General features: G+C 42.0%; 1 protein-coding gene across 1 annotated transcript; it reads left to right on the plus strand.

The window, feature by feature from the left end:
• The first annotated feature begins 459 nt into the window (after nucleotides 1-459).
• On the plus strand, nucleotides 460-2,525 carry LOC111972918 (homeobox protein ANF-1). The gene is made up of 4 exons (XM_024000061.2): nucleotides 460-642; nucleotides 742-923; nucleotides 1,950-2,051; nucleotides 2,385-2,525. The coding sequence occupies exons 1-4, from the start codon at nucleotides 504-506 to the stop codon at nucleotides 2,490-2,492; spliced, it is 531 nt and encodes a 176-aa protein (XP_023855829.1). The 5' UTR covers nucleotides 460-503; the 3' UTR covers nucleotides 2,493-2,525.
• Nucleotides 2,526-13,853: the final 11,328 nt, after the last annotated feature.

Below are 13,853 nucleotides of genomic sequence, written 5' to 3' on the forward strand. Positions count from 1 at the left end.
GATTTCCAGCAACATGTCAACCTGGTGCTGTGACGGCTTTTGTTTGGCCCAAACATAATTCACCGTCCTATATGCATCACAACGGCAGGAAGAGGGAACATTCATTAGGATTAAACCTGATAGTATTGGAGGATTGTTATTCGTTTATATTTCCATGGCAAAAATGTACGAAATGGAATGATGTTAATTGACTGGCCCCACATAATGACAGTATAGGCTAAAAGTGGGAATGGGTTTGATTTTCTACCTTGGTAGTTTTAATGAAAAGAATGGCACTGGTGTTTCGTTAAAGTTAGAAAATTAGAAACGGAATCACTTGCCTAAAGAGATAACACCTTTATGCCTAGGTCCATTTGCAACCCCCAAAATCTGAATAGGGGTCTCCAATTCATATGCTAAATTTTAAGAACCTCCGGTTTTATTTAGTGACGTATATAAATCCCAGAATCGTTTAAAAATCGTAACCTGAGCGGACAGCTTCCAGAAGACAGTTGGTTGACACTATGGCTATATCTACAGTTAGTTGCCAGATCAGGCAGGTTGACGCACGGCCAGTTTTCACCATAGACAGAATCCTTGGGTTGGACTTGGACAGGCAAGAACTACGCAATGTGTCCCTGAAGCTGTATCGACCATGGACAGGTCAAATATTATTTATTTACATTGTAGCCATGATTTCCTTGTAGACTAAACCTGCTGTCATTATCTGTTGAGTTATATTGGGTTCTGTCTGGATTTCAGAGTTGGAAACAACCCAACAGAGACGTCACATTACAGTAAAAGGATCATCGAAGTCTTCGTCRGAGATTAAGAGAAAAGAAGAGGAACATAAACTCAACTGTAAASACTTTACAGAGTCCTACAGGAGAACATTGAATTGGTACATCGGGCGCAGGCCGCGGACGGCATTCAGTAGTGCACAGGTAAAAATGCACTTTTAGGCACAAGGCACATTTTTCATGACACTTTGATACGAAGCGATTTTCGTAGCAGGTTAGGAGAGCATTTTCGCCAAAGGCTTCCCGCATGCTTCGGTTTGGCTGGCTCCTAGCATACTCCCTTAAAAGACCACTTGAAAAACGATAAAAAGCGGCAATAGTACTGTTTGTCCATCTTGASACGCTGTAGCCAGTATATAYTTCCTCAAAATACTCAGAATGAATCTAGTTAAGATCATTTGAGAACTCTGTCATTTATTTGACGGTTTTTGCCGAGGAGATCTTAGTCGCACAATTTTACATCAAACTAAGATGTTTGGTGCAGTATTTATCTAGTGAAAAAAAATGTGCATGAAAACAAGTCGTCTATCATTGAATGACGACAAACACTTAATTGAAGAATCCCTACTGTTGACCAATGACCGACGAAAGAGCATAGACTTCGGTTCCGAACTTCGGCTTGCCTCGAGAAAAATGTTGTGTACACGAACAGCCGAGAAAACCCCCGACGAAGACAACAATGCCGTCATAATATATGCACGATCTATTCTGAACATTTTCGAATGGCAAGCATGTAGACAGACGCTTTAACCCTAACTCTTTTCCCTAACCTTAACATCAGTCTCCTAACATCCTACGTTAATTCTCCTAACCTGCTGCGTAAGTTCASCTAATACCTATTATGAAWATCTCCCTTCTGTGTGGAAGTGGTGTGAAAAGAGTGTTTCTCTAAATTTTACACACAACTGTGCCCAATGGCATATAGGTTCCATGTGTAGTGAGTGACAAAACATTCCACTAACAAAAATATTGATTGATATAGATATTATAAATCAACCTTTAAAAAGCATTTCTGATTTACATCTCATTGACATATTCTGTCAGGCCTATGTTTTCAATTTTTGGGGGGCTGTTAGTTACTGTTATTCACTTTGTGACAGATGTCTTTGTGAAAATAACAAAAATACAATTTGATTGTATGATGGATATATCTTGTTGGGGTCCATGCAGATTGAGGTCCTGGAGAGTGTGTTTCTCATCAACTCCTACCCGGGTATTGACATCAGAGAAGAGTTGGCACAGAGACTGCAACTGGAGGAGGACAGAATACAGGTATGCATTATAAACTAGTAACACTTAAGGTTGTTCTTATACATGTGTAGTTGCACTGTAATTGATGTTGAATAGTTATTAAGTAGCACATTACTTATTGCGTTGTAATAGAATACAGAAGTGAAATAGGGACTGTTATTTATTCATCTGAACTCAACTATGCAATTAAGTAATTACRGAATTATAAAGTAACAACATGTTAATAAAATGTTGTTAGCAGAGTAATTACTGGATAGTCTTATACAAAAACATTGTTTTAGTTGATAAATTAAGGTACACTATTTACACCACAAAGGTAGTTCTAAAGAGCTCTATATGCACTGTTCTCCACAGATTTGGTTCCAGAACCGCAGGGCCAAGCTGAAACRTTCTCACAGAGAGTCACAGTTCCTCATGGTGAAAAAAGCCTTTGCAGATCTTAAGGACAAAGAAGAGGAATAATGCTAAAACAAGGACATAAAATGATTTACAATACTTTTATTCTACGGATCTCTCTCAGTCTCTCTCTGGTATATTTCTAATATATTATATTAAATGTCAATTTGTTTAGGGTATCTACACATTTTAATAAACAGATCAGATCAGATCATTGACAAACAAAAAGGCCTACCTTTGCAAGTGGTTCATAATTTTCTTTAAATGTTCTTTTCACCATCCGGCAGCAATATTGGTGACGTTGTTCTTTTTCCTCAAAATAGAATTATTATGGTAAGAAATGTCAGGTCATTAATTTAGTTTGCAGTGGGTGTTGCCTATGAACATCCTGAGCTTGCATCYCAAATGGCACCCTGTTCTCTATATCCCTCAAACGCAACTCTGGACCTCGAAGCCAGTTCCACTGCTTTTCCATTTTTTCCCCCCTTCTAATCATGGACTGATTTAGCACCAGGTGGGTGCAATTAAGTATCAGGTAGAACAGAAAACCAGCAGGCTCCAGACCTCATAGGGTAAGAGTTGAATACCACTTCCCTATATAGTGCACTACTTTTGTTCAGGGCATGGCCCTGGAATAGGCTGTCCCATGGAATAGGCTGTCATTTGGGACGCAAACAGAGATAATCTCTGCTTAGCGACAATTTTATTGTTTGAGAAATTCCTCTGCAGGAACTAATTTGTCTCCTTCAGACTGAATTAGTTGAGCCTCAGCAAGGCAATTAAGTTGAGGGAAGTAGAGACAAAGGAGTAGCAGGGAGGCCGSCTGCCCTGCAGGCATCAGGAAGGAGACGGTATAAAGGTGTAGGGAAAGAGTTCTGAAAGAAAGAAACGTATATTTAAATCTGGTGCATGCTGTTTGATTTGGTTGCTTCATCACTGGCCTATATGATGTTTGACCAAATTTCAGATAATTGCATTTATGCGTGGCAGATACCAGTATCTCTAAAATTAACTAAAGAAGTAGACCCATATATACAGTGCCATGAAAAAGTATCAGTGGTGGAAAAAGTAYCAAATTGTCATACTTGAGTAAAAGTAAAGATATCTTAGAAAATGACTCAAGTAAAGTGAAAGTCACCCAGTAAAATSCTACTTGAGTAAAAGTAAAAAAGTATTTGGTTTTAAATATACTTAAGTATCAAAAGTACATGTAATTGTTCAAATATACTTAAGTATCAAAAGTAAAAGTATAAATCATTTCAAATTCCTTATATTAAGCATTATTTTTTTAATTTTTTTTTAAATTTACGGATAACCAGGGGCACACTCCAACACTCCGACATAATTTAAAAACAAAGTATTTGTGTTTAGTGAGTCCACCAGATCAGATGCAGTAGGGATGACCAGGGATTTTCTCTTTAAGTGTGTGAATTAGACATTTTCCCTGTCCTGCTAAGCATTCAAAATGTAACGAGTACTTTTGGGTGTTAGGGGAAATGTATGGAGTAAAAAGTATATTATTTTCTTTAGGAATGTAGTGAAGTAAAAGTAGTCAAAAATATAAATAGTAAAGTACAGATACCCAAAAAACGACTTTAGTAGTATTTTTACTTAAGTACTTTACACCACTGAAAAGTTTTKACCCTTTTTCWGATTTTCTMTATTTTGGCATATTTTTGATACTGAATGTTATCAGATCTTCAACCAAAACCTAATATTAGATAAATGGAACCTAAGTTTACAAATWAAACAAATATACACCTTTTATTTATTTAATTAATAGTCATGCAGCACCTAATTCCCCTGTGTGARAAAGTAATTGCCCCCTTACACCTTTTGCTRCAATGACTGCGACCAAATGCTTCTTGTAGTTTTTGATCAGTCTCTCACATCGCTGTGGAGGAATTCTGGCCCGCTCTTGCATGCAGAACTGCTTTAAATCAGCGACATGTGTGGGTTTCCAAGCATTAMTTGCTCGTTTCAAGTCTTGCCACAATAATCTCAATTGGGATTAGGTCTGGACTGACTAAGCCCTTCCAAAATGTCAATTTTTTTGCTTTTGGACCATTTTCATGTAGACTTGATTGTGTGTTTTGAATCATTGTCTTGCTGCATGACCCAGCTGTTCTTCAGCTTCAGCTCACAGACRGATGGCCTGACATTCTCCTGTAGAATTATCTGATACAGAGCAGAATTCATGGTTCCTTCTATTAAGGCAAGTTGTCCAGGTCCTGGGGCAGCAATGCAACCCTAAACCATCACACTACCATCACCATGCTTGACTGTTCAAATCAAAGTGCTGTACAGAAACCCAGCCTAAAACCCCAAACAGCAAGCAATGCAGGTGTAGAGGCACGGACTGTTGGTATGCTGTTCTTACTGTGGAATGCAAGTTGCCAGGACATGCAACTTGTGAGTGATTGTGTGTGCAGGTGAGTGATTGTGTGTGCACATGAGTGATTGTGTGTGCAGGTGAGTGATTGTGTGTGCACATGAGTGATTGTGTGTGCAGGTGAGTGATTGTGTGTGCAGGTGAGTGATTGTGTATGCGTGCCTCTGTATGGATATAGCAGGAGCAGCAAAGCGTGTCAGCTCTTTAACACCATGCTAGGGTTAGAGGTCAGGGGCTGTCACCACTGAGAGAGATACGCTCTGATTGGCTGAAACCTGATGGATGACCAATCAGCATTATGTCACTTTCCTCCATAATTTCTCTCTTCTTCTCTTCATCCCATTCTACGGTCATCTCTTCCCTTTCTCAATGTTTTTCCCCCAAACGTCTGAAATTGAAGTCTATTTCTAGTGGCCAGGCTGGACTGATAACCCCCCATATCAGTGTAAGTCAGCAGGGTTTGTTTAGTCTTTATGACTCTAAGTATGAACTTTCCCATAAACGCCTCTGCTCCCTCGGGTCTCCCAACCATGACATCAGAGGAAGATAAGAGAGGAGTGGGGAGGGAGGGAGGGGAAAAGAAAGAGTGAGAGAGCGTGAGATTAGGCTAGATGGAGGGATGGAAGTTGTTTGCCTTCTTCTTTAGTTGAGTGACAGAAGGAACAGCCAATCAGCTCTCACTTTGGTTCTGTTTACCACAGCCCTGTCAGCACCTGTTGAGGTCCACTGGAAAATGTACATCCACACACACCACCACACACACACACACACCACACACACACACACACACACACACACACACACACACACACACACACACACACACCACACACACACACACACACACACACACACACACACACACACACACACACACACACACACACACACACACACACACACACACATTGACCAACACACACACACACCAGGGGATGTGTGACCCATCAGAGATCAATGTTATGTACTCTGCCTCCCAAAACCAGACCAGTAACTCTCCTACAACTCTCTAAATCCCAGAGAACACCCACCCACTACACACACCAGCCAGGTCGCTCAAAATTCACTTCAAAATTGGACGCCCGTCCATGTCCCAGGGATATTGGGTGATGCCTTCAAAACAATGTAGGGCGCTGTTACCATCATGTAGGCTTGGGTTTTTCTAAAGGCATCATGGACGTGGATGGTGGATGGGCATAAGTCGTGTGCTCCAGCTCCGAGGTTCCCAGTGTTAACCCTATCCAAAACCTTAACCCTTAACCTAACCATTCAGAATGAGTGTCTAAACTTAATGTTTTAACCTTATCCCAAAACCTAACCCTTAACCATTCAGAATGAGTGTCTAAACTTAATGTTTTAACCCTATCCCAAACCTTAACCGTTAACCATTCAGAATGAGTGTCTAAACTTAATGTTTTAACCCTATCCCAAATCTTAACCCTTAACTTAACCATTCGGAATGAATGCGTGAACTTCACTGTGGAGTTTCTTTGTTTGTTTTAACCCTATACCAAGTGGTGTAGTGGAGGGTATATTTTTCAGTGAGCATTGAGTATACTCACTTCTTAATCCCCACTGATACGTATCAAAGTAGAGTAGCGGCGGTATACGCTGTATCAATTAATAAGGCTGATGGAACAGATCAGAATGTTTCGCTTCAAATGGTGATAAACTATTATTTCAACACATTTTAGCAAAATGACATTTGCGGGGAAAAACTTACGAGTAAATGTTCCAAAATGCAACTTGCGGAAAACACCTTTCTAAACTGCACACCGCACATGCGAGCAGATTCATGGACAGAGATCAAATAAAATGTTATTAGTCACATGCACCGAATACAACAGGTGTAGTAGACCTTACAGTGAAATGCTTACGAGTCCTTAAGCAACAATGCAGTTAAAAAAATATATAATAATATGAATAAGAATAAGAAACAAAGGTAACAAGTAATTGAAGAGCAGCAGTAAAATAACAATAGCGAGACTATATACAGGGGGGTGCCGGTACAGAATCAATGTGCGGGGGAACCGGTTAGTCGAGGTAATATGTACATGGAGGTAGAGTTATTAAAGTGACTATGCATACATGATAACAACAGAGAGTAGCAGCAGTGTAAAAGAGAGGGGGGTGGCAGTAGAGAATGTCTGCTTGCTCTTCAAAAGTGCTTTCCTCTACATTTGAAAAAAAATATTATTATTTCACCTTTATTTAACCAGGTAGGCTATTTGAGAACAAGTTCTCATTTACAACTGCGACTTGGCCAAGATAAAGCAAAGCAGTGCGACACAAACAACAACACAGAGTTACACATTAAATTAACAAACATACAGTCTATAATACAATATAAATAATCTATATGCAGTATGTGCAAATGAGGTAGGATAAGGGAGGTAAGGCAATAAATAGGCCATAGTGGTGAAATAATTACAATATAGCAATTAAACACTGGAGTGATAGATGTGCAGAAGATGAGTGTGCAAGTCAAGTAGAGATACTGGGGTGCAAAGAAGAAAAATAAATAACAGTATGGGGATGAGGTAGTTGGATGGGATATTTATAGATGGGCTATGTACACGTGCAGTGATCTGTGAGCTGCTTTGACAGCTGGTGCTTAAGGTTAGTGAGGGAGATTTGAGTCTCCAGCTTCAGAGATTTTTGCAGTTCGTTCCAGTCATTGGCAGCTTTGGGGGTGACCAGTAAATATACCTGCTGGAGTGCGTGCTATGGGTGAGTGCTGCTATGGTGACCAGTGAGCTGAGATAAGGCGGGGCTTTACCTAGCAAAGACTTATAGATGACCTGGAGCCAGTGGGTTTGGCGACGAATATGAAGCGAGGGCCAGTCAACGAGAGCATACAGGTCACAGTGGTGGGTAGTATATGGGGCTTTGGTGACAAAACGGATGGCACTGTGATAGACTGCATCCAATTTACTGGAGTAGATTGTTGGAGGCTATTTTGTAAATGACATCGCCGAAGTCAAGGATCGGTAGGATAGTCAGTTTAACGAGGGTATGTTTGGCAGCATGATGCTTTGTTGCGAAGTGGAAGCCGATTCTGGATCTAATTTTGGATTGGAGATGCTTAATGTGAGTCTGGAAGGAGAGTTTACAGTCTAACCAGACACCTAGGTATTTGTAGTTGTCCACATATTCTAAGTCAGAACTGTCCAGAGTAGTGATGCTGGACGGGCGGCAGGTGTGGGCAGCGATCGGTTGAAGAGCATGCATTTAGTTTTACTTGCATTTAAGAGCAGTGGAGGCCACGGAAGGGAGTTGTATGGCATTGAAGCTCGTCTGGGGGTTAGTTAACACAGTGTCCAAAGAAGGGCCAGAAGTATACAGAATGGTGTCATCTGTAGAGGTGGATCAGAGAATCACCAGCAGCAAGAGCGACATCATTGATGTATACAGAGAAAAGAGTCGGCCCGAAAATTGAACCCTGTGGCAACCCCATAGAGACCGCCAGAGGTCCGGACAACAGGCCCTCCGATTTGACACACTGAACTCTGTCTTAGAAATAGTTGGTGAACCAGGCATTTAGAAACCAAGGCTGTTGAGTCTGCCGATAAGAATGTGGTGATTGACAGAGTTGAAATCCTTGGCCAGGTCGATGAACACGCTGCAAACAGGATTGTCTCTTATCGATGGCGGTTATGATATCGTTTAGGACCTTGAGCGTGGCTGAGGTGCACCCATGACCAGCTCGGAAACCAGATTGCATAGCGGAGAAGGTACGGTGGGATTTGAAATGGTCGGTGATCTGTTTTTTAACTTGGCTTTCGAAGACCTTAGAAAGGCAGGGTAGGATAGATATAGGTCGGTAGCAGTTTGGGTCTAGAGTGTCTCCCCCTTTGAAGAGGGGGATGACCACGGCAGCTTTCCAATCTTTGGGGATCTCAGACGATACGAAAGAGAGGTTGAACAGGCTAGTAATAGCGGTTGCAACAATTTTGCCGGATAATTTTAGAAAGAGAGGGTCCAGATTGTCTAGCCCGGCTGATTTGTAGGGGTCCAGATTTTGCAGCTCGTTCAGAACATCAGCTATCTGGATTTGGGTGAAGGAGAAATGAGGAGGCTTGGGCAAGTAGCTGTGGGGGGTGCAGGGTTGTTGACCAGGGTAGGGGTAGCCAGGTGGAAAGCATGGCCAGCCGTAGAAAAATGCTTATTGAAATTCTCAATTATCGTGGATTTATCGGTGGTGACAGTGTTTCCTAGCCTCAGTGCAGTGGGCAGCTGGGAGTAGGTGCTCTTATTCTCCATGGACTTTACAGTGTCCCAGATCTTTTGGGATTTTGTGCTACAGGATGCAGAATTCTGTTTGAAAAAGCTAGCCTTTGCTTTCCTAACTGCCTGTGTATATTGGTTCCTAACTTCCCTGAAAAGTTGCATATGGCGGGGGCTATTCGATGCTAATGCGGTACGCCACAGGATGTTTTTGTGCTGGTCAAGTGCAGTCAAGTCTGGGGTGAGCCAAGGGTTAGTTCTATATATTTTTTTAATATTTTTGAACTTCAACATACTCTCCTGCAATCTGCCTCACCCAATGTGGTATGGATCTGCTATTTTCTTTACTTTTGAACTGGAACCCCCCAGTTCATCCTGGGGAGCAATTTTAAAATGCCTGAAGGTACCACGTTCATCCGTACAAACAATAGTACGCAACCATGCAGACGTCATACCGTTCAGGAAGGAGATGCGTTCTGTCTCCTAGAGATGAACGTACTTTGGTGCGAAAAGTGCAAATCAATCCCAGAACAACAGCGAATGACCTTGTGAAGATGCTGGAGGAAACAGGTACAAAAGTATGTATATGCACAGTAAAACAAGTCCTATATCGACATAACATGAAAGGCCGCTCAGCAAGGAAGACGCCACTGCTCCAAAACCGCCATAAAAAAGCCAGACTACAGTTTGCAACTGCACATGGGGAAAAAGATTGTCGTTTTTGGAGAAGTGTCCTCTGGTCTGATGAAACAAAAATAGAACTGTTTGGCCATAATGACCATTGTTATGTTTGGAGGAAAAAGGGGGAGGCTTGAAAGTTGAAGAACACCATCCCAACCGTGAAGCACGGGGTGGCAGCATTATGTTGTGAGGCTGCTTTGCTGCAGGAGGGACTGGTGCACTTCACAAAATAGATGGAATCATGAGGGGCGAAAATTATGTGGATATATTGAAGCAACATCTCAAGGCATCAGTCAGGAATTTAAAGCTTGGTTGCAAATGGGTCTTCTAAATGGACAATGACCCCAAGCATACTTCCAAAGTTGGGGCAAAATGGCTTAAGGACAACAAAGTCAAGGTTTTGGAGTGGCCATCACAAAGCCCCGACCTCAATTTTATAGAACATTTGTGGGCAGAACTGAAAAAGCGTGTGCGAGCAAGGAGGCCTACAAACCTGACTCAGTTACACCAGCTCTGTCAGGAGGAATTGGCCAAAATTCACCCAACTTTTTGTGGGAAGCGTGTGGAAGGCTACCTGAAATGTTTGACCCAAGTTAAACACTTTTAAGGCAATGCTACCAAATACTAATTGAGTATATGCAAACTTCTGACCCACTGGGAATGTGATGAAAGAAAGAAAAGCTGAAATAAATAATTCTCTACTATTATTTGACATTTCACATTCTTAAAATAAAGTGGTGATCCTAACTGACCTAAGACAGGAAATTGTTACTAGGATTAAATGTCAGGAATTGTGAAAACTGAGTTTAAATGTATTTGGCTAAGGTGTATGGCTGACGTTTTACATTCTCCCAAACAATTGTGCAATTTTTTTATTTTTTTGCGGAACTTATTTTTTTACTTATTGTGTACATAATGTTGCTGCTACTGTCTCTTATGGCAGAAAATAACTTCTGGACATAAGAAAAGTGATTACTCACCCCAGATTGGAAGAAACGTTTTCCTTTAACAAGTACAATGAGAAAGATATCCTGCTTTCACCGGAACAGGCCCAGATCCCCGCCTTTTGCGTGACGCAGGAGATCTGAGAATCCGGAGGCAAGCTAGTAAACTCCCATTGCCTTCCAATTCTTCTTACTAACGTGCAATCATTGGAAAATAAAATTGATGACCTAGGGTTAAGATTATCCTACCAAAGGGACATAAAAAACTGTAACATCTTATGTTTCACCGAGACGTGGCTGAACTAAGATATGGACAACATAGAGCTAGCGGGATTTTCCATGCACCGGCAGAACAGAGACGCTAACTCTGGTAAGACAAGAGACCACCTTTACTCCACACACAGAGATGCATATAAAGCTCTCCCCCGCCCTCCATTTGGCAAATCTGACCATAATTCTATCCTCCTGATTCCTGCTTACAAGCWAAAACTAAAGCAGGAAGTACCAGTGACTCGCTCAATACAGAAGTGGTCAGATGACACGGATGCTACACTACAGGACTGTTTTGCTAGCACAGACTGGAATATGTTCCGGGATTCATCCAATGGCATTGAGGAATACACCACCTCAGTCATCGGCTTCATCAATAAGTGCATCGATGACGTTGTCCCCACAGTGACTGTACGTACATATCCCAACCATAAGCCATCTTTATTATCATCATATTGTATGAGCCATGGCTCTAGACACTATCCATTTTAGACAGAAACGCAGTATAACCAGGCGTTGCGTCACCTTGAAATTGACAAATTGACATTTTTGGGTAAACAGTGTTTACCCAAAAACATGACACAATCAATGAGTCTTTTCAATATTTCCCTTCACCTTTTCATTGTGCAGCTCCGTTGCCCTGTGCGCTTGTTTTTTGAGCTGTAGATCCACTGTCCCCAAAAGTTTTCAAAAGCACAATTGCTTGTAAGTGCCCAGCCGTACTTTGGAGTCTCGTTGCTGCCTTGGTTAGACAACTCAAGTTTGCAAAGCCAGTGTGGCTCCAAACACCAAATCGATCACTTGCAAATAATAGGCATTCCCAGCAGTACAGTTTGCAGTGCTTCTCGGAGCCTGTGAGCCATTGACAGCGCTCGTAGTTGAAACTTTGAAAGTGGCTTCCCGCCTGTGACGCTTTGTGGCGTCGGGCGCCTCTCTTACAATGTCTAACTTTTCTTTGAAAAGTTCGTCTTGAGAATGGCGTTATAATTATATCCTCGACCAAATCGATATCTTCTCTCCTTCCGCCATTGTGGGTTGAAAAAACAGCTTATAGTACGTGAATTAATTATCAATTATTCGATTACATTCAGTTTCTAGATCTGCATAGACCTGCCCATATAGGACTGCTTCTCAATATTGGTAATCCAATCAAAAGACGTGCACGCACTACGCCTGACTAGCTGGCTCCTGTGTACACTGGAGCCGCTAGCAGGCGTACAATAGCCAACTCTAAAGCTGATTGGTTGACAACTATAATTTTCATTTCCATTCCTATAAGCTACAAGCGCCCGCACTGTTGATTCTGAAGGCCTGAGGGCAGATTTTAAGACCCTGGCAACACATGATGGCTGAATATGATTGGATAAAAGATCTAACATAAAGACCAGCCCTCCAAATCTCACCTGGGGCTGGAAGCAGTGCAACCAAGAGGAAAGCTATGAAATGAAGAGTATAACTCTTACTCTGGGGAATAATTTAATACATATTTGTGGGAAAATATATTTTAATTTTTTTTTAATATTCTGATGATGTTTAGGCCAGCAGAGAAGGCTGCAGGCCCTGATGGCCCACCACTGGTGTATGGATGGGTGTATGGATGGAAGGAAGGAAGGAAGGAAGGAAGGAGGAAGGAAAGGAAGGAGGAAGGAAGGAAGGAAGGAGAAAGGAAGGAAGGAGGAAGGAGAGGAAGGATATATGGATGGATGGGTGTTGGATGGATAGTAGATAGATTATCGTTGGATGTGACAGTCATCAGACAGGATGTACACGGCTCTTTGGACAAGTCAATAATCAGAGAGGCTGTTAATAGTTTAACAGTGTATCATGTTATTACAGTGCTTTGGAATGTATTCAGACCCTTTGTTTTTCAAATAATCAAACTTTATTTGTCACATGCGCCAATATCAACATGAAATGCTTACATAAAAGCCTTTACCAACAGTGCAGTTCAAGAAGAAAAAGAATATATTACACAGTAGACTAAAATAAAGTAAAATAAAGTAAAAAGTAACAAGTAAGAATAAAAGGCTATACACAGGGGGCACCCGTACTGAGTCAGTGTGGGGGTAAGGCTGTTGAAGTAATCTGTACATGGTGGGGCCGAAGTGACTATGCATACGTAACAAACAACAGCGAGAAGCAGCAGTGTACAGAAGGGAGGGGGAGGGGGGGGTCAATGTAAATTGTCCGGCGGCGATTTTCTGAATTGTTAAGCAGTCTTATGGCTTTGGGGTAGAAGCTGTTGAGGAGCCTTTTGGTCCTAGGGTGTCCGGGAGGTGCTGTTGATGTGAGCCATGACCAACCTTTCAAAGCACTTCATGGCTACCGACATGAGTGCCACGGGGGGGTAATCATTTAGGCAGGTTACCTTCGCTTCCTTGGGCACAGGGACTATGGTGGTCTGCTTGAAACATATAGGTATTACAGACTCGGTCAGGGAGAGGTTGAAAATGTCAGTGAAGACACTTGACAGTTGGTACGAGGCATGCTGTGAGTACACGTCCTGGTAATCCATCTGGCCCAGCGGCTTTGTGAATGTTGACCTGTTTAAGGTTTTGTTCACATCGGCTACGGAGAGCGTAATCACACAGTCATCCAGAAAGCTGGTGCTCTCGTGCATGCTCCAGTGTTGCTTGCCTCGAAGCGAGCATAAAGGCATTTAGCTCGTCTGGTAGGCTCGTGTAACTGGGCAGCTCGCGTCTGGGTTTCCATTTGTAGTCCGTAATAGTTTTCAAGCCCTGCCACATCCGTCGAGCGTCAGAGCCGGTGTAGTAGGATTCAATCTTAATCCTGTATTGACGCTTTGCTTGTTTAATGGTTCGTCTGAGGGCATAGTGGGATTAGTCTCCTCCTCCTTGAAAATGGCAGCTCTAGCCTTTAGCTCGAAGCGGATGTTGTCTGTAATCCATGGCT

The sequence above is a fragment of the Salvelinus sp. IW2-2015 genome, linkage group LG1 (genome assembly GCF_002910315.2).
Source record: "Salvelinus sp. IW2-2015 linkage group LG1, ASM291031v2, whole genome shotgun sequence".
In the NCBI taxonomy this organism is placed as follows: Eukaryota; Metazoa; Chordata; class Actinopteri; order Salmoniformes; family Salmonidae; genus Salvelinus; species Salvelinus sp. IW2-2015.